The sequence below is a fragment of the Corapipo altera genome, unplaced genomic scaffold, assembly GCF_003945725.1.
Source record: "Corapipo altera isolate COAL_440 unplaced genomic scaffold, ASM394572v1 68, whole genome shotgun sequence".
NCBI lineage: Eukaryota > Metazoa > Chordata > Aves > Passeriformes > Pipridae > Corapipo > Corapipo altera.
In genome coordinates, this window is record NW_020884919.1 from 1,424,050 (window position 1) to 1,449,167 (window position 25,118).

The following is a 25,118-nucleotide window of genomic DNA, read 5'->3' on the forward strand; positions in this document are numbered from 1 at the left end:
ACACGTGTCCTCGGGAGCCGCTGCACCCGCTCGCTCTCTCCCACTGCTGCTCAGGAGGGAAGGCTGGAGAGGCTTTGCTCCAAAGGATATTTGCTGGATGTTGCTGGTAAGAACATTTTAATCATGTTTGACTTCTTTTCCTTAGAGCAGCGCCTTGAGCTGTTTCCCCAGCTGGTAGTTTTTTGGGAGTAGTTGTCATGCCTTGCCCATGGAAGACAAGTCTTCCGCCTGGATAACCAGTTGCAGATTGCAGGAGGAGGAAAGCACCTGGAATCGTGTTTGGGAGTGTAACTGAAGGTTATAACTGTGACAGTTTTTATAGTTTATATCCTTATATGCAATCCCCACTTCTTGGGTTTAATCACTCACTTTGGCCCACTTTTTCATACAACTTGCCGCCCATTAATGAAGTTATTCTTGGTTTATTTTAATAGTTAATGATCTCGTTCAACAAATTAACTTTTTGGCAATTTTTCTCACCTCACTGGTAACTAAAAAGGGACAGTATCCCATGTTCCTATATTTAACCTGGGTTACTCGACTTCCCTTGCCTCAGAAGGAATTGCAGTGTAACCAGCTAAACTCAACGGGCACTTGGCAGGATTAGCTTACACGGCAAATATCCCTGGACTCAGGAGCAGCTGTTCCAAAGCCTCATCCCCTCCCAACATTAGAAACAGGGCTGCAGGCTCCGGTGGAAAATTGTAGCTCTGCCTCGCAGCAAAATCGGTGTGTTAATTAATTTTTGACAGTAATCTGTGCTTTGTAATTCAGCCAACTCTGTGCAATTTCATCTTTTCCAGGTCTGAAGAAACAGAGAGAAAAAAGCCACAAGAGCTTAAAAAAAAAACCTCCCAGAGAATCAATATAGGCTAATGCTGGGGAGACAGAAATTGCCTCATTAACCAAAAGATGCTTAAAAAAAAATTTATTATATTTTTCTACATTAGGCTTTCACTTATGAACGAATATCACAGAATATACAGATAAAGCTCCCATTCAAATGAGAGCTTGAGTAATATAATGAAAGAGGAGAGAATAGTCATAGAGAAAAGGAAAATGCTTCATATAATTCTGTTGTAATAAAGAACCCAAATCATACTTCAAGAAATCTCTTATTTTTTTTTTATTTTCACTGGATTCCAGTATTGGTGTTACAACTATTGGAATGAAGTATTTGTCCAAAATTGTAACTTATATCAGTATATTTGAAACTTAATCCCATGTTTTTCCATAATAATCAAAGTGTAGTGCCAGATCCCAGCTTTATTTAGGATCTGACTAGTTACTAACCATGACTCCAGGTGCTTTATGAGCTTGATTTGTCACTTCTCATGGTACTTTTGGGCTAATCCTCTTTATTCATATTTTTATTTGCTGCATGACCAGTGAGTGGGGGAGAGACAGAAGAAAACCCTCAGAATGGAGGAAGAAGAATATGAGGAAGTTGTGGAGGTAAGAAGAAAATCTTAAGAGTAGAAATAATTGTTTCCTGCCTTGTGAATGAATATATTAATCACTTTAATGAGACTCTGCTCAGGAGCATAGGTGGCTGTTTGCTCTCTGAAGATTAGGGGATGATTAGATATCTATTAAATGGCTTAATCAGTAAAGAACCCACAACAAACAACAACAGTTGCTCTCAGCGGAGCAAAGTCTGCTGGTTCCTGCCATAGTTTCTGAGTTTAAATAAGGACTGTAACCCTCCTACACCCACAGCACAAGGTTTCCTCATTACTCTTCTGCTTAATTATAGATGCACTGGACCATCTCTTCTCCCTCCTGGCTTGCCCTCTGTCACCCAATCCATGCTGGAGAGGATGACTTTGGGAGCCCCTTCCTAGCCTTGCCTCCGTGCCCACTGCAATGCAGAAAGGCAGGAGGTTTGTGCCACTGAGGGACCATGACCAGGTTCAGCCTTAGAAGTTGCAGAGATGGAGCCAGATTTAAGTGGCAGGACCAGGGGAAGGGCTTCCCACTGCCAGAGGGCAGGGTTAGATGGGATATTGGGGGAAAATTCTTCCCTGTGAGGGTGGTGAGGCCCTGGCACAGGTTGCCCAGAGAAGCTGTGGCTGCCCCTGGATCCCTGGAAGTGTCCAAGGCCAGGTTGGATGGGGCTTGGAGCAACCTGGATAGTGGAAGTTGTCAGGGTTGGAACATGATGGGCTTAAAGGTCCCTTCCAATCCAAACCACTCTGTGGTTCCTTGATTCTCTGTCTGTGGAGTTCCATTAGGGATTAATTTGCCAAGAGGTCATTTAAACTGAGAGTTCAATTAAAAGAATCCCCAGGAACTGGGGACCCTACATTTTAGGATTATGAACAAATGCCACTGGAGCAATGACTTTGCTATTGAAAGAGTCCATGAGGTCAACAGAGTGGTCTTACCTGTTGCATTATTGCTATTCTGAAATTAACTTATGTGCCATTAAATACATAAATTATTGTAGCAAGTTGCTCAGTGTTTGAGGAAGAGTATAAATGCAGGCACCTCACAACTCATTGTCACCACACTGTGTTTGGTGAACTGTTGATTTTAGGTGATGTGAGGGCACCGAGCCCTGGCTGCAGACTTTAAGAATTTCAAACAGTGAATGAAGTAAAGCCAAATGGATTAATTAAATGTGTTTTGGAAAACAACAAGTTACCACTCATAAAGTCCATTTAAAGACATTGTACCACCTAGTTACAAAACACCAGCCTTCATTAAATTTCCTATTAGCACTTATAATTGCCTTCGTGCTTCCTGAGCGTTGTGTGCTCTCAGTAATAGGTATTTATTTGCTGTCAAAGTTTATTTATTCCAGCTGGAATTACGTTATTTTGGGCTTTCTGTCCACACAGCCCCGTTTCATCCTTTGTTTTTAATTTTCAGTGACCACCTTGCTGCAATCACATCCCTCAGACAGACCAAGGTGGCACTGCCTTAGTAGCTTCCCTCAGGGTACTCGTGGTGAGAAGTTACATAGAAGAGGAACAACGGCATTTGGTGCAATTTTAAGGCAGATTAAACCTTTCCAGAGCTTTCTTAACTAAAACCCCACTTTTATATGAATCCATGATTTTAAACCTCCAAGAGTTGTATCAGAAATTAATCTTCTGAAAGAATTAGAAGACGGTTGTTGAATATTGAGTAGCTGAGGCAACGCCAAGCATTTTAAGATACTATTTTTTTTAATTTCTCGGGAATTACTAACCCGTACTTGACGTTGTAGCTGTTTTGTGATGGAAATGACACAAACTTTTGCTGCTGAGTTACTTGAGGTGTTGTGGAAGGATTGTGGAAAGTGTCGTGGAAGGTTTGGTGGAAGATTTTGCAGACGGTTTGGTGGAAGATTTTGCAGACGGTTTGGTGGAAGATTTTGCAGACGGTTTGGTGGAAGATTTTGCAGGTTTGGTGGAAGGTTTTGTAGAAAGTCTGTGGAAGGCTTGATGGAAGGTGAAGTGGAAGGTTTGAGGAAAGTTTTTGGAAAGGGGGCCCAGCACATCTGGGCAAGAGAGCAGAAATCGCCCCAAAACAACCCAGTATATCACAGGTTGGGAAGTACGAACCAGTCGCATCAACTAACTTTGAGGAACGAACCAGTCGCATCAACTAACTTTGAGGAACAGTGCTGCCGAAAGGGCTTAAATTTCAATGAGAATTTTTTAAAGTCTCAATTGAAGGGCTTTTTTGCTGCCGCAGTTTTTGGCATGTGACCCCGAGCAGGTATCGCCGAGGAGGTTTCCAAACATGAACCCCACGTTTTACATTTACTCCTTTCTGGCAGTTCGGCACCTCATGGATACAATCCCTGCCAGTTACTACAGCGGGTGCGGCAATGTCCGTAAATGCTTTTTTCCCTCATCTGGCAGCGAGCGGAGACGTCTGAGGGCGAAGACCCGGGCCGCGCGTGCCCCCTCAGCGCGGCCGCCATTTGCCGCCCGACGGCGCCATCGCGCGGCCGCGGCTGGAAATGGCGGCTCGGGGCTCCATTCAGGGGTGATGGAGGGCGAGCCTAAGGATGGAGAATAGCGGAGTTGTTAACGCTGGAAAACACCTCCAAGGTCATCAAGTCCACCCCCATGCCCGCCAAACCATGTTGTAAAGTACCACGTCTACTCGTTCGTCGAACGCTTGCAGGGATGGTGACTCCACCGCCTGCCTGGGCAGCCGGTTCAATGCTTAACCACTCTTTCGGTGAATAAATGTTTCCCAAAATTCAATCTAAACGTCCCCTGGCACAACCAGAGGCTGTTTCCTATAGTGCTGTCCACTGTTCTCTGGGAGAAGAGCCAACCTCCATCTTGCTCCCCCCTCCTGTCAGGGGGTTGCAGAGCCAGAAGGTCCCCCCTGAGCCTCCTTTTCTCCAGGCCGAGCCCCCCCAGCTCCCTCAGCCCCTCCTGCCGCTCCAGACCCTTCCCCAGCTCCGTTTCCCAACTAGGAGAGATGTTCCGTGGAACCTGCTACTCACAACCAAGCAAGAAGTGGTGGAAGATGCCAAGATCAAGGGCAGCCATGACTGCTGTGACCACAGGACTCGTGAAGTTGAAGATTCAGAGAACAGTGAGGAAGATAAACAGAATTACAATCCCAAACTTCAGAAGGACAGATTTGTGGCTGTTCAGGGAAGATCCTGTGGGGCCCAGGGGAGTTGAGCGATCTTCTACAACAATTTCCTCAGAGCACGTGGTTCAATCCAAAGTGCAGAAGTCAAACACAGCGGGAGGCTGGTGTGGAGGAACACGGAGCTCCTGACTGAGCAAAATTGCAAAAAAAGGGAAATATACTGAAGGTGGAAGCAGGATCAGGACACTTGGGAGGAACATAAAGACTTAAAACATTACAAACTCCATTCCTTCAACTTGATGTTCAAGAAAGGCAAGGAGGAAGATCCAGGGAACTACAGGCTGGTTAACCTCACTTCATTCTTTGGGAAGGCCATGGAGCAAATAATTTGGGAAGCTATTTCTAAACACATGAAGGTTGTGAGGAGCAGTAAACATTGAGTTATCAAGGGCAAAACAATGGCTGACCCATCTCGTTAGTGTTTATAATGAATTCACAGCTGCTGTGGACAAGGGGAAAGCAGTGAAGGTTGTGTATCTTGACTGCTTCAGGGAGACCTCTTTGTATCACCAGATTCATGAGATGTGGGGTAAATAGAGGACAATAAAGTGGGTGGAAAATCAGCAGGCTCAGAGTTGAGATCAGTAGGACAAAGCTTAACTGGCAGCCAGTAATTATTGGTGTCCTTCAAGGATCTGTAGGTAGGAACGACTCCAAGGACAGGCTTAGAGAAACCTGCTACAGCCCCCTCAGAGTATCACCAAACACCTGGAAAATGCTGGGGTTTAAATGCTGATTCTTTTGCTGTGGTCATCATTGCCTTCCCTCCTGTGGGTAGAATTACATAATGATCCTTCATTAGTTACTTGAACGATGATTAGTTGAGGAATGTGTGGAAAACATGCAATCATGAATGCAAAAAATGAACGGATATTCAGAATTACCAGATGACTCCATCAGTACCTGTGAACTACAGCCCTGTTCCTCCAGAAGTGTGGGTTTAAAACAGCTTCACAGAAGCTACAATTTGCTAATCTGACCTAACAATGATTTTTTTTCCTCTTTTTTTTTTTAATAGTACTACATTGAGGAGACAGTTGTTGAGGAGGGTGAGCCACATGAGGTAAAGGTCCCTTTCATTATTCATATAGCACCTATATGCATGTAATTCATGTGTAACTCTAAATTAGTAGCCTTTTTGTATTCTGAGGTTTAATTTTTCACATTAAACTCACAAATAGCACCAAAGAGTTGCTGTTTAATACTTTATTTCCTCTGCTGTGGGATGATCTAGAGGACCACTTTAGATGTATCAGTTCTGTTCCCTTCTCCTTGGGCAATTTCCCAAAAAAACTGATGGTTTGCAGGTTTCTCTTCATGTCACTGGTAACAAATATTTGGGTCACCAAGGATTTGTTGCCACAATTTGAAATTCTATTTATAAAATAGATATATCTCAACTCTCTCCTATGTTACCATGAAATATTCTTTATGGCATAGGCTTGTGCAGAAACCAAAGCTATTAAATGTTCAATTCTTGATGTATTTTCAGTTCAGTCTCATACTGCTGCAAACAGCTATCAGAAATCTGACCTTAAAGTCAATTTTTTTTATAAAAAAATCTTATATTAAATAAAATCTGACTCTCATTTAGGTGATTTTGGAGCACTTTTTAAGTTTTAATAATTATTTTTATTTGCTTTTCATTAGAACCATGGTGTTAAAATTATTGCTTGCAGACCATAATAATGTTTATCTGTTGATAAACAAGAATATAAACTATTTAAATTCATTGGGAGTTATACATATTAAGCAGAGGCAGCTTCCAGGTCCTCTGGTGAATAATTACATGAGTTTGATACAGAAACCAGCCAGACATTTAATTCCTTGTGGCTTTTTTAGGTTGGGTGATGTACAGTAGGAATAATGGATAATCCCAGCAGGAAAAATGTAACTGTTTTTTTGTCTCCACGTGGATCTGGATAAGCTGAGCACTCTTTTAGTCACTCAGGGAGGTGAAAAATACTTATAATAATGAGTTTTTAGAGCTATAAGGCAAGTAATTATTTTGATTTCTTTTTTCCCAGGTGGTCACTGAGATCACTGAGACCGTCAGCACAGAGTTCACAGGTCCTGAAACTACCACAACCACCTACAGTGTGGAGCAGGACAAACCTTCTGGGGAGGATGCAGCACCTCCAGGCAGGAAAAAGACAATCCGGACAAAAGTGGACCCATCCAAGTTTTTGACGCCTTACCTGGAACACAGCAACAAAATGAAGGACCTATTCAGTGAGGTAAGATTGTCCCACGTCTTTTATTTCTTGGGGAACACCTTGGAAAGATTGGATAGGGATTATTTGATTATTATGTTGCAAAAGACTAAATTTATTTTTGAATTTATACTTAATATCATAACAATATCAATAGTCAATTCTTAATTATTATACAAGAATAGATCTATATTCATATCAATTATAGATTTAATATATCAATTATATATATAGATTTGAAGTATTATATATAATTATTATTAGTAGTAGCTTAATACTAATATTAAGCTACTAAAGAGAATATAATCAATTAAAGGTGATCCAAACCAGACTGAATTTAGAGATGGATTTTTTCCTGTTGTGTCAGATGGAATAAAGTCAGTTGGTTAAAATAAGCACAACTGCAAATGTAATTGAGTAATGCTCATTTCTATTACTAAATAATCACCCCAAATTCTTCTCCTAACCAGATAAATATGGCAGTAATTGCCAATAGATTTCTGTCAGAGCTTTAGGCTGTGTCTTATTTGTGTTTGTCATTGTTTTCTTCCAGAACAAGTACAAAGAAAAATTTAGAAAAGAGAAAGGAAAGCCTTATGCTTCCACAATTGATACCCCAGAAATCCGGAGGATCAAGAAAGTGCAGGACCAGCTCAGTGAGGTGGGTGGCAACTACAGGAGAAAATAATGTTTAGTGAGTAGTTAAGAAGCAAATTAAGTCTGAATTTTGGGTGTTGGATAAGAAGTGATAATTCCAACCAAGCTGCTGTTTTGCCACGGGAATGTGACTGTGTTGGTTTGGCACTACAGCCAGTGTTTATGTGGGAATGCACTGGGAAATGGAGCTACACTGCATATCCTGGGATGGACCTCTCATTATACAGAGTGGAAGTGCTCTTAGGAACAGCTCTATGATCACAGACAGGCACCACCTCTAGCTTGGAATCCCATCTCTTGAACCTCTCTCAAAACTGCATTTCTTCCTCAGTTAATTCCCCAAATCCATTGGTTTCCAGAGGCTTCATTTCTGGGTCCCTTCATGTTTTGGTTGTTTACAGCATGAAGTGTCAAAATGTCAATATTCTGATTTTCCTTAAGAGAAAAAAAGCAGTTTTGCTGTAGAATAAATGAATTTCTGGGCCCTCCAGGTTAAATACCGCATGGCTGGGGAAATTGCCAGGACTATTTGCCACGTGGATGAAAAGGCCATGGATATAGAACATGCCAAGAAAGTGTCCCAGCAAGTGAGCAAGGTGAGTGAACATCTGTGGATCATGAAGTTGCTGATATAAATAAAGTTTTGAGCTAAAGCAATGTTTACACAACAATTTAGAGGCACAGGGAGGGACAGCAGAGAAGATGGTATAAATATATCTTATAAATATAAATACAATCTTAAATATTTCCATTTACTGCCTTCAAATGTTACTGGACTGAGGCTTTCACTTTGAAATAATCTCAAGAGCAGGTAGTTTATTCACAATATTTACACAATATTCACGGAAGTAAATATTTTTCTAGTGATTGAATGACCGACTGGCTGATCTTTCCTTCCAGGTATTATATAAACAGAACTGGGAGGAGAATAAGGACAAGTACCTGCTGCCCCCTGATGCTCCAGAGCTTGTGAATGCAATAAAAAACACAGCAATGTTCAGCAAGGTAAGAGAAAACAATCCCAGCTCTAAGCAGCTGAAGTGAGAGAAGCTTTCCAAGGCACAGGTTAATTCATAATGAGCATTCTGGTGTTTTTCTGGGTTTCAGAAACTCTACACTGAGGAGTGGGAAGGAGACAAAACTCTGTTTTATCCCTACAACGACAGCCCAGAGCTCAGGAGGGTGGCCCAGGCTCAGAAGGCTCTGAGTGATGTGAGTACCAAAAACACAGTTGGGTTCCAGCATGACTCGGTAGATTATTTCTATTCTACACTATAGTTTTATAATATTTGAAATTAAACATTTGAATAAAATGATTTCAGATGGAGAAACTCCCTGCCAGGGTTGACTCTAAATCCAGGTCACAGTTGTGGGTCTGCAAATCTGTCTCTAAAACAGTGATAAGCAAAGTCAGGAATTGGCAGGGCTGTGGGATTTGCTGATATTTGGATACCCAGAACTCTCCAATTGGGGATTTCAGGTCAAGATTTCAGTGAATTTTGCAGATGTTCACTGGTAACACACTGATTGAAGGGGTTCCTGCTGCAGTGGCTGTGGGCAGAACTGCTGCAGTTAATGGGGTGGGAGCAGAGCTGGATGTTCTGATGCTCAGCTTGGCAGTTGCTGGAAATCTGTATTTCTTCCCCATTTTCAGATTGTCTACAAAAAAGGGCACGATGAACAGAAAGCCAAATTTACCTCCCTGCCAGATCCCCCTGATGTGGAACTGGCCAAGAAGGTGACAAGGCAGCTGAGCAACGTGAGTAGGATACGGTGTCTTTTCCTGTAGAAACCTCACTTTGGGAGTTAGAGAGGCAAAAAGGTACCTAAAGAAAGACAAAGAGAAAGAAAAGATATGCAGGAAGACCAAATTTGCTGAAGAAACTGGAACCAAGTTGTATAATCTTGTAAGGCAGAAGTAGGATTTTAACTCAGTTCAGAATTTAGGACAAGCCTGATTTTATTTTATTTATTTTATTGTGTGTTGAACATTATCTACTCCTTAAGATTAGAGAGTTACAGGGTTCACTTCTGGTTGCAGAACCACTCATAAAATATTATATTGAACCCATTTGGAAGGTGAAATAATTTTGTTTAGAGAAAACTTCTGTAATCTTACGATTCCACAGTTTAAAAGGTAAATTGTCATCAAGAAGATTTTGTAACATGTAAACCCCAAGATCAAACCCCCATAATTCTTTGAAATGAGTAAAATAATAAACAGCAGTAACAGTAAATTCTTAGTTAACTAATGGGCAATACTATGTCCCAATATTATGTGAGCAGTGAGAAAACAGAACTAAAGGAATGTGTTAGTGAAGTATCACAGAGAGATTTTCTTATTAATGACTTTGTTCAAAAAGAGATTATTTATGCCACCTATTTACCCTTTTTGGGTCAGGGGAGGAACTAAGAGCAATAACTGAACACTGAAGTGTTTTGGTCAAATCATATTTAGAGTGTTTTTGACAGGGACTATCAAAGTGTTTAGAAGGCAGATGTAAAATGTGAAGCAACTTTAAAAATACAACTGTGAAAACCAAACTTGTGAAGTGAAAATGAACCTGTGTCTTGGGGATTAAATTTGATTGTTTGATTTCCTTATAGATTAATTACCATGAGGACTATAAAAACAAAGTCAAAGGCAAGTGGAGTCAAACTCCGTGCTATGACGTGGCCATTGCAAAAATGAATGCAGAAAATCTAAGTATGGTGAGTGGATTCTTCAGGGAATCTTGAACAGCTTTATCCTCTGTCTGTGTTAACAGGGAAAATACTGATATAATTTGCCTGCTCCTCTGGTGATATTTCTCCTTTCCTGAACAAGCCACTCTGTGGATGTCTGATTGTAAAGTAAGTGCATTTGATACATTGTTTTCTGTCTGTTTCTAACAGAGAAAGTACCAGGAAGACTTTGAAAACATGAAAGACCAAATCTACTTCATGCAGACTGAAACCCCAGAGTATGAAGCCAATAAGAGAGTTTCAGAGAATGTCAGTAAGGTGAGTTCTGGGTGTCCCATTTGCTCAGCTTGAGAACAGTCCCACAGTCAGACAAGTTGGCCCTGAAACTGTTTTGTCAGGACCTTTCATGGTCCTTTGCCACCATGAATGGGAAGTTATGTAACAGGGGCATTTTTTTTCTGAAAAATTCAAGGTTATAGCATAGATTAGAATCATATCCCAGACTGGGTTGGGCTGGAAGGGACCTTAAAGCCCATCTTGTTCCAACCCCGACACCTTCCACTATCCCTGGTTGCTCCAAGCCCTGTCCAACCTGGCCTTGGACACTTCCAGGGATGGGGCAGCCACAGCTTCTCTGGGCAATTACACAGGTTAGTGAACATTTGACCTTTAATACTGATTTTTAAAACCCTGCCCTTTTTGTTTTTATTTTTTCAAGGTAAAATACAGAGCAGACTACGAAAAGAAGAAAGCCATTGCAGATTATAATGTGCTTCCTGCTACAGAGAACCCATTGCTGAAGCAACTGAAAACTGCAGGCAATATTCTCAGTGATGTAAGTATCATGAGTTTCAGTCATGTCCAAGAAACCAAACTCTTCATTTCTTCCCAAGGCCTCTCCTTTGCATCTCTCAGTAATTTTAGTTTTGTATTTGTATTTCTCATGAGGTGCCCCCAGCCAGAATGGGTCAAGTAAAGAGTCATTTCTCCATGGATGAGTGGGGCTGTGGCAGTGGCATGTGGATAGCTAGTTACTTTATAATTAATTTAGATCCCTGTGGATAATGGATCACAAGAGGGAAGTTCTTCCCTTACTGGTTTAAGGAATTTCAACTGATACAATCATGATAAAATATGTGGTACTTTTACATACGTTGTATTCTGGTTACTCACTGTAACAGCCTTCTCAGTTTCTCTCCTCTTGCTGTTTTCATCTGCATGGAAAGAGATCACATATTTTTCAGTGTCAGAACTTCAAAAACCATTAGTCAGACCTTTCTGGCTTCCCTTACAAACCTAAAAAAAAATTACTTTAAAAAATCATTGGGAAAATAGTGCCATCTCTTTCTCAGTCCTGGGGGAAATCATCTCTTTGCAACCATTTCACAGTTTTCCCCTTGCAATTTTTAACGTGCTGTGGGTGAGTTGCAGTGAAATCTCCTGCATTATCTGACCTTATTTTCTCTTGCAGAAATTATACAAAGAAGCCTATGAACAGTCAAAAGGCAACAAGATGAATTACTGTGACACCCCCAAGTTCCAGACCGACGCCGCTCTGAAGAATTTCAGCGACGTACGTATTTGATTTATGTTGTGTCCTTCAGTCCTGACCCTCTGGATTACTTTTGTTTGTCAGCTCAGGGTTGTTTTCCCAGGTGAAATACAAGGAGGCCTATCAGAAGAATATTTTGGGGCACTATTTGGGCAGCTTTGAGGACCCACATCACACGCACTGCATGCAGGTGGAAGCTATGAAGAGCGATGTGAGTGTGGCCGTTGTCCTGTTTTCCCCACCACACCTTCATTTCAGAGAAAGCTCGGTTGTGGTTTCTTACTGAGTGTTGATTTTGCTCCTAGAAAAACTACAAAGCAGATTATGAGGAGGAAAAGACAAAATGCTACTTCCCCCAGACCATAACTCAAGAGTACGAAGCGATTAAGAAGTTGGAGCAATGCAAAGACGTAAGTAAAGAGCAGAGTAAAAATGACCTGAGTGATTCCTCTTAACTTCAGTGCTTTTGAATTCGACTGGATGAGCTTAAGTGACTTCTAAAAACCTCCATCCCTATTTTAGAGCCTTTTGTGACATCTAGTGATCGAGACAGATATTGCACAATCCCTTTTTTAATAAGTAAAACCATACAATTAAAGGAATAGTACCAACATGAAGAATGAACCTCAAGCATTCAGCTACTTAACATATTTTAAAATTAATCCTTTGAAAGTACTTAAGTTACTTTATTCATAATTTTATTTACCTTATCAATACTTGGAAAATACTTTTTATGCCTCTTCTTCCAATATATTTTTTTATCTTCCTTCAGCACACCTACAAAAAGCATCCTGATCAAATCAAATTCACTGCAGTCACTGACTCTCCAGTACAGAAGCAAGCAGAGATCAACAGCAAACAGCTGAGTGATGTGAGTAAACTTAGGAAACATTACCAATTTCTGCCCTCTCTCACTTCATCATCCAGTTTTAAGAGAACTCCTGAAATAAATGTCTGGGTCACTGTGTGTGTATGTTCACAGTTCCAGTGGAAAATCACCTGGAAATCACATCTTTTTTTTTAATAGTTTTTTAATCTACAATTAAATTTTGGGCTGCAAAATTTCTTTCTTTGTATTTCTTGGCAGATACTGTATAAATCCAAAGGTGAAGAAATAATTCACAAGTACCACCTCCCTCCTGATGTGCCCCATTTCATACAGGCCAGAGTTAATGCCTACAACATCAGTGATGTGAGTATATTTGGAATTTAGAGCTCTTGATCCAAATGAAGTTTCTGTTAAGTTCACCTTTTCTTCGAGAGCTGTTGCAAAATGGGATTGGAAGAATTCAAAGCAAGGGGCTATGATGTGAAAAGTGGTGCTGTTCCTCTCCTATCCCAAATGCCCAAGCTCTGAATTCAGCTCAACTTTTGCTTTTGTGCTTGTTAAGCAGATTTTTCAGCTGTTTGAGCATAAACACATTTCAGTGCTTTACTGCTATAAACCGAGTGAGAAAACCAGCATGATGTTGTTCAGATTCCTATACTCTAGGAGACTTATGTAATTTATTTTTATATAAACCATTACCTGGGTAAGCAGTACAAGGTCTCTGTGTGTTGCTTCCTGCTGCTGGGCTTTCAAAGGGGAATTCCACTGGGAAGATAAGAATGCTTTTTCCTGCCATTCAACTGCCAGCCTGCCTGCTTTCCCTCCCTGCTTGCATCCATCCAACACCATAAAGATCTCCACTGACAGTATCAATTGTATTGCCTTTATGATATTAAATTTTTGGTGGCATTATCAGCCTTCCAGGAGCTAGGTAAAAGCTGCTATTGCCTTTAATAGCCTTGGAATGCAAATATTCTGTCCACACTGATAATAAAAAATCAACCAGACTGCTTTCTTCAGTCCTTTCACACCACGAGGGCTGTGTTTGAAGCTGACAGGATAAAAATTTCTGAAGGTTCAGTCAAATGAGAAAAGGCTTTGCAAAAATGCCACTGATGGAGTTGTTCTAAATAAAAATTGCCAAAAATGCTTGTGGAGTTAATGATTATCCTTGTAGCAGATTTATTTATCCAAATAGAACTGCAGTTTTTGTGCAGGTGAACGTTTTTCCTTGAAATTTCTCAGACTAAACTGAATATTTTGATTCCATAACTGTATTAAAATAATGACTTAAACACTTGGTTAAAATTGCTACTCCTGACATTGTGAATTCCTTTCTTTTTTCCCCTCCAAGGCTAACTACAAAGCAGACTGGAAGAAAACCCTTGCCAAAGGATATGACCTGAAACCAGATGCCATTCCCATTCTTGCAGCTAAAGCCTCTCGGAATATTGCAAGTGATGTGAGTGTCATTTACAGCACTGCAGCTTTTTGTCTGCTTCAAGGATTCACCAGCTCATTTCAAACTTTATTTTTTATTATTATTATTATTATTATTATTATTATTATTATTATTATTATTATTTACCTATACTCTGTCCTTAATTGCTGGAGACCTGTCCTTCTGCTTTAGCAAAAGCTTGCAAGGGACTCTTCCACCCCCCTCTTGAACATCCCAATTGAATATTGGGGTATCTGATTGTTTGGTGAGGGGATTCAAAAATTTGTTATTATAGTTTGTATTATATTATGTTGTTGTTTTATTATTATATTATTATTAGATCATAGTTTATATACTATCTTAATTAAGAGCTGAATGTCCCTGAGGGTTAGAAGTCCATGGCAGTGGGATATCATATGTCAGTGGCAATGGTGAGGGAGGGCATGTAGGTACAATTTATGAGATTGTAGAACGAACTGCAATGGTTTATACTTTGCAACTCAGTGTTTTAAAGTCATCAGAAGTATGTTTCCTCCTTCCCAAGTGGGCAAACCTCTCTTTTCCTGTGTCTCCAGTACAAGTACAAGGAGTCCTATGAGAAGGACAAAGGCAAACAGGTCGGGTACCGCAGCCTCCAGGACGACCCCAAACTCGTTCATTACATGAACGTGGCCAAAATCCAGTCGGACCGTGAGTACAAGAAGGACTATGAGGTCACCAAGACCAAATATCACACTCCCCTGGACATGTTCAGTGTGACAGCAGCCAAGAAGGCCCAGGAAGTGGTTACAAACATGGGCTATAAGCAGCCAATCCACAATTACACCCTCCTGCCTGATGCTGTCAACCTGGAGCTCTCAAGGAACGCGATGCAGCTTCAGAGTGATGTATGTAATCATTAACCAGCTCATTATTTTCTTCTCATAATGAGTGTGTTACACTATTAACCTTTTAAGGCTAAAAAATTCACTTATATAATCCAGTATATATTATATTGGGTTAACAGTAGATTGGGACATAGGTGACTGGTCTGGAACCATTTATTTTCCAAAGATTATCAGAATTATGTGTAGCTGATAAGCTCTAGGGAACTTATCTAGTGAGTAACAATTTTCTTTATATCTCTACATATTTTCCAATTCCCGGCAAATTCATGTCATTTTATAATTACAATGTGTTATTACTGTGATTATTATTTGTCCTGTCAGAGATCATAGGTTATGTACAGGGTCTAAATACTAACTTTATTATATTCAAGTTTTATTTAGCTACAAGTTTCCCCTCAAAAATGAACAATCAGGAGAAGTTTTAAGGCCTTAACTGTGTTTCTGTGTAATGACATTGTCATTTTCTTTGCCTCACTGTGTTTCCTTGTTTACTTTTTAAAAGAATTTGTACAAATCTGACTTCAATAACTGGTTGAGAGGAGTTGGCTGGGTACCAATCCAGTCCCTGGAGGTAGAAAAGGCCAAAAAAGCCTCAGAGATCCTCAGTGAGAAGAAGTACAGGCAACACCCCGACCAACTGAAGTTCTCCATCCCCATGGATGCCATGGAGCAAGTGCTTGCCAAGCAAAATGCCAAGACCATGAACAAGGTGAGAAGCTGTTCAGGTGATCATGGATGAGCCAGAGTTTGGGTCTTTGGCTTGTAAAGTTGTGCATTCTCACTGAAATTGTTGGAGTTTCAGTGGCTGTAGTGGTTGCTTGGTTAAGGCTGGACACTGAGAGGCCATGGAAGCCTCAGACTGTTGATAATTAAGGGAGTTTCCTCATCTGTTTATAATGATTTCTTGTTTGTGTATGGGATTAAAGATGTCTTCTTGCAATTTAAAGTGCTTTAGTAACCTTGGCTTTTTTCTGTAGAAAGTTTTAATTATCAATGAGCTGAAAAACCCCTGAAATTCTCTCAGTTTTGTACAATTGTCCTTGAAAAGTGGGGTTCTTCACATTTATCCACAGTTGTCTGGGACACCACTGATCCTTATTCCATATCTACCATGCAAAAAGGATCTGTGAAATAAAAGTCATTCATTCCATTAAAGCAGGGAAGAATTCCCATTTTCAATATTTATTAGTTCTCCAAACATACTTTACAAATTTCTCAAAGTACTAAAGAAAGGAGGGAGATAACGTTGTCCCTCAGCACTCATATTTGTGAGGGTTATTTATGATGCTTATGGGACTTTCTATAAAACATTAATTATTGCAAATGAGCAAAACAGAAGCAAATTCATTAAATAAGAGTTTGGTACCTTTTCAGTGCTAAAGGTGACCTTTTCATTGCAGAGGCTCTACACAGATAAATGGAACAAAGAGAAGACCACCATCCACGTCATGCCAGATACCCCAGAAATCCTGCAGTGTAAAGTGAACCAGCTCACAATGAGTGACGTGAGTTCCTGTGCTCTGAGATCAAAAATTGGTGTCATTTTAATGTCTTTTGAAAAACTATTTAAATCCAGATGTAAGGCACTTCAGTAGTTCTGCCTTTACAATGCTTGTTCTCTTTTATATTTGGCATTAGAAACTCTACAAAGCTGGCTGGGAGGAGGACAAGAAGAAGGGCTATGACCTGCAGCCTGATGCCATCCCGATCAAAGCTGCCAAAACCTCCCGGGACATCGCCAGCGATGTGAGTTGGGTGATGCCATTCGCTGGAATTCAGTTTAAATGGCCAGACCTGAGGTCCTGTGATGTTTTCAGTGGTAAGACTGAGCTTAGCAGTGCAGTTTGGAATTGAAGTTTTTTTGCTGTTGTTCCTCAGTACAAGTACAAACTGGCCTACGAGAAAGCCAAGGGGAAGCACATCGGGTTCCGCAGCCTCGAGGACGACCCCAAGCTGGTGCACTTCATGCAGGTGGCCAAGATGCAGTCGGATCGGGAATACAAGAAGGATTATGAGAAGGCCAAGACCAGTTTCCAAACCCCAGTGGACATGGTCAGTGTGGTGGCAGCCAAGAAAGCCCAGGAAGTGGCTACGAATGCCAACTACAAAAACCTGATCCACACCTACAACGTCCTGCCCGATGCCATGAGCATCGAGTTGGCCAAAAACATGATGCAGCTGCAAAGTGATGTGAGTATAAGAGGGTCTTCAGCCTTTGCATTGCAAATACAGCCATGCTTCATTCATGAAAGCACACTGTGAGATTATATGGATTTATAATCCAGTATATACTATTATAGTGGACTAACAGTAGGTTGGGATGTGACCGGTCTGGAACCACTTATTTTCCAAAGATTATCAGAATTATGTGTAGCTGGGAAGGTCTAGGGAACCTGACTAGCAGGGAACAACTAAAATAAATATTAAGATAAATTCAACTATTTTCTTAGTTGAATTAGTTCAGCTTATATACTAAAAGGTAGTAAATTAAATGAGTTCTTCAATTACAACCATTTTATTTTTTCCAGGCTCTGAAATATGAAATTACACCTATTGCTAAAGAATTTCAGCTCAAAAATAAGTAATTTTATGAAAGTAAAATGGATATTAACTCCTCACAGGTCCCACCAGGCTCTTTAGGAGCAATAGTTGTGTGCAGACCAACACAGGAAAAACCTCATTTCTCATTAATAGCTTTTATCTTGTGCTTCCAAATTTTACAAACAGGAAGAAGTATCAGGATTTACAGATTTTTTTTTTTTAATGTATCTGGGGTGTTTTTTCTTTCTGCCTCCAGAATCAATACAAAGCAGATTATGATGAAACCATGAAGGGGGTTGGGTGGCTCCCACTGGGCTCCCTGGAAGCTGAGAAGAACAAAAAAGCCATGGAAATTGTCAGTGAGAAGAAATATCGGCAGCACCCGGACAAGCTGAAATATTCTGTTCCCATGGACTCCATGAACATGGTCTTGGCTTTAAATAATGCCAAAATCATGGATGAGGTGAGAAAGGGGTCAACAAAACTCATTTAGGTTTGCAGAAGTAAGAAACAAACTCGACCTGATGTAAGAGTCAATGTTATTGTAGGCACAATTTTAGAAACCATCGATTTTTTTTTTGCAGTTAATGAGGATATTTTAAGTGCTAAAATAAAGAGACAAACTGTTAGGATAAATGTTAGTAATAAAATAAAAAATATAAAAGGTAAAGATAAGAAGATAAAAATAAATAAGAGATATTTAGTATCACCTCAGTGTCAAGGTGAGGTGATATTTCAAATATTTCAAATAGGTAATAACCTTTTAAATTGTTTTGTTTAATAAATAGAGATGCTGACATCCTTTTTTTAATCCTTCCAGCACAAGTACAAACAAGCCTGGGAAGAAGACAAAAAGAAAATTCACATCACCCCAGATATTCCACAGATTGTTTTGGCAAAAGCAAATGCATTTAACATAAGTGAAGTGAGTACTGTTTGTAAGGCTCTGACCTTGCTTTTAATTTTTTATTAGGAATAGGTGAGGTGACAGCAAAAATAAGTCTCTCTAATTCTCACCTTGCTAACATCTAGTTATTTCCCAAAAAGTTATTAATTTTACTTTTCCCTGCTGCCTTCCCCAAAATTAAATACCAAAAGTAGCCAAGTAAAACCCATGTTATTTATAGTCAGATGATGAAATGTTCAGGTAGGTCATTAAAATATAATAGTTGCTAACAGGACAGTACAGTTTGAGTACTATTCATGTTTGTTAATGCATTTATTATTTATTATTTTATTTCCCCATGCACAAGATTTTGTACTGGACTAAAAATTCTTGCAGATTGCACCTGTTCTTTTGGTAACAGGTGAAATTATAGACAGGTTTTGATAGCCAGTTGTTAAATCTGCATCTGCTAAATAAAATATTGCTTGTAATTGTGTATTTAATGTGGGCAGAAAGAGATATATTTCTGTCTTTTTTTTTTTATTATTTTAATCTGACATCCTTATAGACATAACTTTTCCCCAACATTTGTCCATGTGGAAAACGTGCAATTTTTTTGCTTTTTTAAAGATGATTTTCCTTCTTTTGGCAGAAAATGTACAGATCTTCATTTGAAGAGTCCAGGAAGAAAGGATACGACCTCAGAGTTGATGCCATCCCTATTAAAGCTGCCAAAGCTTCCAGGGAAATTGCCAGTGATGTAAGTTCTTTAAAATCAAAAATGACCCATTTTAGTTGTTGTACAGAGTTCAGTTCTTGACACAATTCAATTTTAGATGCCAAATACATGAAGTCTCTTTGTTCTCTGGCTTGTAAATAATTCTGACATGTTTGACAGATATTGCAATACATTGTGATACATATTGTAATACATTTTAATATATATTGTAATACATTTTAATATATATTGTAATACATTTTAAGAAAGTGGTTTAAATACCCTGCTTTTGAAGGCACCCCAGACATCTGATTTGCTTTAGAGTGCACCCTAAGAATAAGAGGACAAAGCCACCACCTCTACATGCTTTGTGATGTTTTAACTATGTCAAAATCTTATTTTAATCTGAGGGGGGTATTTTCCTTGTAAGATAGATATTCCTTATGAAGCAAATGAGTCATAGAATCATGGAGTGGCTGGGTTGGCAGGGACATTAAGGATCATCCAGTTCCAACCCCAACACATTCCACTATCCCAGGCTACTCCAAGCCCCTGTCCAACCTTGGACATTCCAGGGATGGGGCAGCCACAGCTTCTCTGGGCAACCTGTGCCAGGGCCTCCTCACCCTCTCAGCCAAGAATTCCTTCCTGATGTCCACTCTAAACAACCTAAAGCCTCTGTTTCTGTTCTCCTACAGTACAAATACAAATTAGGTTATGAAAAAGACAAGGGCAAACTCGTGGGCTTCCGCAGCCTCCAGGATGATCCCAAGCTTGTCCATTACATGCAAGTGGCCAAGATGCAGTCGGACAGGGAGTACAAGAAGGCCTATGAGATGGGCAAGACCCACTACCAGACTCCCACGGATGCCCTCAGCGTGGTGGCAGCCAAGGAGGCCCAAGGCCGTGTGACCAACACCAACTACAAGCGCCTGATCCACCAGTACATGCTCCTGCCAGATGCCATGAGCCTGGAACTCTACAGAAACATGAACCAGATACAGAGTGATGTAAGTTCCTGGTTTAATTCTTGGGGCTTTTTTCCTGTTCTTACACCACAACTGTCTTTTGGATGGTTTTGTGTGAGCTGTTGCACAGGATCACAGAATATCCCGAGTTGGAAGGGACCCAACAAGGGTCATCGAGTCCAGCTCCTGGCCCTGCACAGACCCGTCCCCAGGGGTCCCACCATGTGCCTGAGAGGGAATTGTAACCTTTCCTTTTGTGTTCTCTTGGCAGAATGAGTACAAGCAGGATTACAAGGAGTGGTTCAGGGGCATTGGGTGGAGTCCTATTGGTTCCCTGGATGTGGAGAAATCCAAGAAAGCCACGGAGATCGCGAGCGATCAGAAGTACCGCCAGCATCCCAGCCAGTTCTCCTTCACCAAACCAAATGATGCCATGGACTTGGTCCTTGCAAAGCAGAATGCAAATATCATGAACAAAGTGAGTATTTGTGGGGGAAATTAGGCAAATATTCACCTAGAATCCATTCCAATTAACAGTCTGTAAGTCTCTGTCACCACCTTTATGGAGCAGCATTTCACTGGGAAAAACAACTGTCACAGGCTCCTCTTTCTTCATTTTGTTTCTTAGTGAAACAGTTGTTGATAAATAGCATTGTTGAAAAATCTTTTCTCACTTTTCTCCAAGCTCTATTCTCCCCATTCTTATATAAAAATTACTGGTCCTGAAAATCTTGATAGTTGGACTTCATTGGAAGCAAGACTGGATAATAATTCAGCTGATTCTAGATTAGGTCATTACATAGTAAAATAAATCTAAGCCAGCACATCTCTTTTTACCCCTCAGTTCACAAAGTGCACAAATGGAAAGGTGAAAACCCCTAAAGAACCATCTTTTGTCATTTGTATCAACATTTCTGATGTACTTTTTATCCACAGCATGCTTATACTCAAGCCTGGGAGAAGGATAAAACTCAGGTCCATGTGATGCCAGATACACCAGATATTCTCCAGGCAAAACAGAACAAGACAAACTACAGTCAGGTAGAGTTTTTTAATTTTTCCTATTAACATTTTAAATTAATACCTGCTGGGGGTTTAGAACAGAGGCAAGAGTTTTTATGTGAGTAATATTTTAAGAGTAACATTAAGTACCAGCTTCAGGCTACAAACTAACAGACTAAATTGCATTATAATGTATGGAAAATGTAAATACTGGTTTGGAAATCTAGAATTGCATAAGCCACGCTCTATGCTTAACATAAAATCAGTTAAAAATTCCTTACTGTAAAATTACAAGTTAATTGTGTGTATTTTTAACCTTGGGGAAAAGAAATACATGCAGTGATTCCCTCTTTTCTGTCAACTTTCAAATAGGAGAAAGTGACAATTGTACCAGAAAAAAATCCTCAGGTTTTGCTTTTCTTCATTGCTCAGAGGGAAATCTTGGACTTGCAAGTGCCTGTCCTTAAAATCCACTGTGCACAGACTTACTTGACAGTGGAATGGCTGCACGAAACCCTTACAAATTACAGTTTTGTTAAGCCAACTGAACAGTTATCCCAGGTGTATATGTTTCAAATTCCCCAAGATAAGCTCTAGTAGGAAGCTCCTGCAATGGCAAAAAAACTATTTAATGCCTATCCTAAGCCTTGGAATACCTGTGTTCCTTGTTTATCAGTTTCCCACTTCTCAGTTCCTATTCTAGCAGCCCTTCCCTTGTAAGTGAAGCCTGTAATTTGGTAATATGGATCATTAGTGTACCTAAATAGAAGGTGACATTCATATTACTAAGACTTTTTTAATTCCTGTTGTTTTCAATTTTAGAAACTCTACAAGCTGGACTGGCAGGAAATGATAAAGAAAGGCTACGACCTCACACCTGAAGCCATGTCAGTGAAAGCTGCCAAAGCTTCAAGGGACATTGCAAGTGATGTAAGCAGCATTTCTGACTCTGACACACACTTGATGTAGTTGCTATAACCTACAGTCACACTGGATTGAGACACACCTCTCTCTAAGGTGTGGCTTGGAGTCCAAACCAAAATTGCTGACAAAAAACTCCTTCTTGATCTGGTCTTGTCAGTGCAGAAAACAATTTAACAAGGGTTTCTCTGGCATCTTAACAAGTGCAAAGTTTGTGGTCCATCCATGGAGTTGTTAGTGATACCAAGTGAGGAACTCTCTGCTCTTTTGGATGCTTCCTTTTCCAAGCAGCAGCAAATCTGGCCCAATGAGCTGGACCCAGTGCCTACACAGAGAAATCCTCCTCCCAGCTCTGAAACACATGTGGTGACACACATGCTGCTGTTACCATGACTTGGCAAGAGTACAGCTCCTGCATTTGTGCAAGAGATTTTATTAATCATTAGGAGATGTTTCCAGTGCTTAAGCATCTGCATTTTTCATTGTTGATGATGTTATTCACCAAAGTATTTCCGTGTGTCAGTCTTAGGAATTCTGAGCATTCAGTGACTGTGAATCAGGTGGCACAGGAGACCTTCTAGCTATGCCCTCTTCCTCTCCTGGGAGAGCATTCACTGTCACCAAGTGGTGCCCTTTGTTCAAGTGGCTACTAAAACTACCTGAAATGCCATAACAAGTTGCTTTTTTATAGAGTTATAGAGTCACAGAACGGGTTGGAAGGGACCTTAAAGCTCATCCCGTTCCAGCCCCTGCCATGGACAGGGACACCTTTCACTAGACCAGGTTGCTCCAAACCCCATCCAACCTGGCCTTGGACACTTCCAGGGGTAATTAATTGGTAATGGCAATTGAATGAGAGAATATATTGCTGTTTTACCCTTGTAATCTGATGATCAATCCCTCTCATTGCAGTTCAAGTACAAGGAAGGTTACCGCAAGCAGCAGGGACACCACATTGGGTTCCGCAGCCTGCAGGATGATCCCAAGATGTTGTGGTCTATGCAAGTAGCTAAAATGCAGAGTGACAGGGAGTACAAGAAAGATTTTGAGAAGTGGAAGACCAAGTTTAACATGCCTGTGGATATGTTAGGCTTCCTCCTGGCTAAGAAGTGTCAGGAGCTGGTCAGTGATATCGACTACAAACGGATCCTGCACCGCTGGACTTGTCTGCCAGACCAGGTTGATGTCACCGAGGCCAAGAGGGTCAATGAACTGCAGAGTGATGTAAGCTTCCTCTGAGTTTAATTCACTCATTTTCCTGTAAAATAATTGCTGCTTTTTGGAAAATATCTTTGGCAACTCTCTTTGATGTCAGTATAGATCAGAGTGAAGCTAAAATACCAGTTAGTCTTTTCATCAATGAACAGTGAAATAATCTACTGTGGCTTTGGTTTTCATCCTTAACAGAATTTGTATAAGTCAGATCTACAGTGGCTCAGGGGCATTGGATGGAGTCCTCTGGGATCTCTGGAAGCTGAGAAGAACAAGAAAGCTTCTGAAATCCTGAGTGAGAAGAAGTACAGGCAGCACCCAGACACCATCAAGTTCACGAGTATCCCAGATGCCATGGATATCGTTTTGGCCAAGTCTAATGCCAAAAACAGAAGTGATGTGAGTTGCCTCTAGAGACAGAATGTGGGATTCAATGACTGCTTACATTAATAGACATTTTTAAATGATCTCCATATCAAAACGTGTGCTTAAAATATACAAATAGCAGGTATTTACAGTCAGTGCCACCCTGCTTGTTGTCACTGTGCCTTGTTCAGATCAAGGTTTTAGTGCTGAATAACTTACCCAGTAATAGCTACAAATAAGACCTTTTCTAGGTAGTATGTAGATATATTGCCTTAATGCTGTTGCCTTGGCATTACATGGATGTAAAGAATGAAAAATAGGTTGTATTTCACCAAGAAGTCATTGTGTTATTTGATTTTAATCTCCTGTGTTGTTTACATCCCTAATTCTTGCGTAGTACAGCTTTGCTTTGCTATTGCAGGGAAAAGATAAACTGAAATTAGTCTGGTGCCAGGGAATCTGGGATCAGACAAGGTTTTTGTTTGATCTTTCAGATCCTCTACAGAGAAGCTTGGAACAAGGACAAGACTCAGGTTCACATCATGCCTGATACTCCTGAAATTTTGCTGGCTAAGTCAAACTTGATTAACACAAGTGATGTAAGTGTGTCATTCCTGTGGAAATGTCTGATTATATTAAACTGCCTCTTTAGAATTACATAACATTCTGTAGTTCACATAAAAATCCTGGCTACAAAGGAACAAATACAGACTATATGCAAAGGTAAAGAAATATCAAGAGCTCTATCATGAAAGCTCAGGAAAACAAAAATAACTGTGTTTGAAATTGGGTGTAGAGAATCGTGGGGCTCTACTATTCACCTCTGTGAGTATTCAGATTAATATATTTAGTAGAAGGAAATTTTGATCTTGAATGAGGTATCAGAAAACATTCAGATAGTAATTTTTATATATATAATCAGTTACAAAATACATGTAATTAATAGCAAGGTGTGGAATTTAATTTGATCAAGCTGTGTTTGGAAACCCAAGCTTTATTTTCAATAGTCAGGGGGTGTAAAGTTGTACCGTTCAAAAACTCTGTGGAAAAATGTCTTTGCAATAATTCCTCTGAATCCTTTTCCAACAGAAACGTTACAAGGTGGGATATGAAGAGCTGAAAAAGAAGGGCTATGACCTTCCTCCTGATGCCATCCCTCTCCAGGCAGCAAAGGCATCCAGGGACATTGCCAGTGAGGTAAAACTTACAGGAAAAATAGTAGGGGGGGGATATACTTTTGGATTAACATGTTTTATATTTAAAAGCAGGAGAGGTCTAGAATTTTACCACTCTTATATTGCTGCCCTCCTCCAAGGCTGTGTAATTCTTAATGGTGTAAAGTTAATTAAATTAAATACAATAATTTAAAATGTCATAACATATAACTGTAAAAGATCCCATAGTATTTGAGGGACCTTATATAAAATGCTAAAAAGTTGGGAAAATAAACAAGAAAATGAGCATCTATTAGATGCAAAGTGATTAACCACAATATTAAAAACAGAGAATATAAATTGCAGCTTGAAAAGAGGTGATAATTGCTGTTTCTGCCTTCCACCAGTACAAATACAAAACTGCCTACAGAAAGCAGCTGGGCCACCACATCGGGGCCCGCAACATCGAGGACGACCC

At 40.1% G+C, this 25,118-nt stretch overlaps 1 protein-coding gene across 1 annotated transcript in view; it reads left to right on the forward strand.

Annotated features, from left to right (window-relative positions):
• The first annotated feature begins 22 nt into the window (after window positions 1–22).
• NEB (nebulin) overlaps window positions 23–25,118 on the forward strand; it is a 99,062-nt gene continuing 73,966 nt past the window's right edge. Inside the window, exons 1-35 of the mRNA XM_027656241.1 lie at window positions 23–106; window positions 1,390–1,455; window positions 5,627–5,671; window positions 6,636–6,845; window positions 7,375–7,482; window positions 7,970–8,074; window positions 8,379–8,483; window positions 8,586–8,690; window positions 9,133–9,237; window positions 10,086–10,190; window positions 10,374–10,481; window positions 10,882–10,998; window positions 11,635–11,736; window positions 11,819–11,926; window positions 12,021–12,125; window positions 12,488–12,586; window positions 12,803–12,907; window positions 13,899–14,006; window positions 14,561–14,872; window positions 15,375–15,581; window positions 16,273–16,377; window positions 16,511–16,618; window positions 16,751–17,062; window positions 17,670–17,876; window positions 18,234–18,338; window positions 18,952–19,059; window positions 19,716–20,027; window positions 20,257–20,463; window positions 20,922–21,026; window positions 21,810–21,917; window positions 22,821–23,132; window positions 23,316–23,519; window positions 23,981–24,085; window positions 24,576–24,683; window positions 25,048–25,118. Coding sequence (XP_027512042.1) covers window positions 1,423–1,455; window positions 5,627–5,671; window positions 6,636–6,845; window positions 7,375–7,482; window positions 7,970–8,074; window positions 8,379–8,483; window positions 8,586–8,690; window positions 9,133–9,237; window positions 10,086–10,190; window positions 10,374–10,481; window positions 10,882–10,998; window positions 11,635–11,736; window positions 11,819–11,926; window positions 12,021–12,125; window positions 12,488–12,586; window positions 12,803–12,907; window positions 13,899–14,006; window positions 14,561–14,872; window positions 15,375–15,581; window positions 16,273–16,377; window positions 16,511–16,618; window positions 16,751–17,062; window positions 17,670–17,876; window positions 18,234–18,338; window positions 18,952–19,059; window positions 19,716–20,027; window positions 20,257–20,463; window positions 20,922–21,026; window positions 21,810–21,917; window positions 22,821–23,132; window positions 23,316–23,519; window positions 23,981–24,085; window positions 24,576–24,683; window positions 25,048–25,118 — 4,769 coding nt within the window. The 5' untranslated portion in view covers window positions 23–106; window positions 1,390–1,422. The remainder of the gene's footprint in view (window positions 107–1,389; window positions 1,456–5,626; window positions 5,672–6,635; window positions 6,846–7,374; window positions 7,483–7,969; window positions 8,075–8,378; window positions 8,484–8,585; window positions 8,691–9,132; window positions 9,238–10,085; window positions 10,191–10,373; window positions 10,482–10,881; window positions 10,999–11,634; window positions 11,737–11,818; window positions 11,927–12,020; window positions 12,126–12,487; window positions 12,587–12,802; window positions 12,908–13,898; window positions 14,007–14,560; window positions 14,873–15,374; window positions 15,582–16,272; window positions 16,378–16,510; window positions 16,619–16,750; window positions 17,063–17,669; window positions 17,877–18,233; window positions 18,339–18,951; window positions 19,060–19,715; window positions 20,028–20,256; window positions 20,464–20,921; window positions 21,027–21,809; window positions 21,918–22,820; window positions 23,133–23,315; window positions 23,520–23,980; window positions 24,086–24,575; window positions 24,684–25,047) is intronic.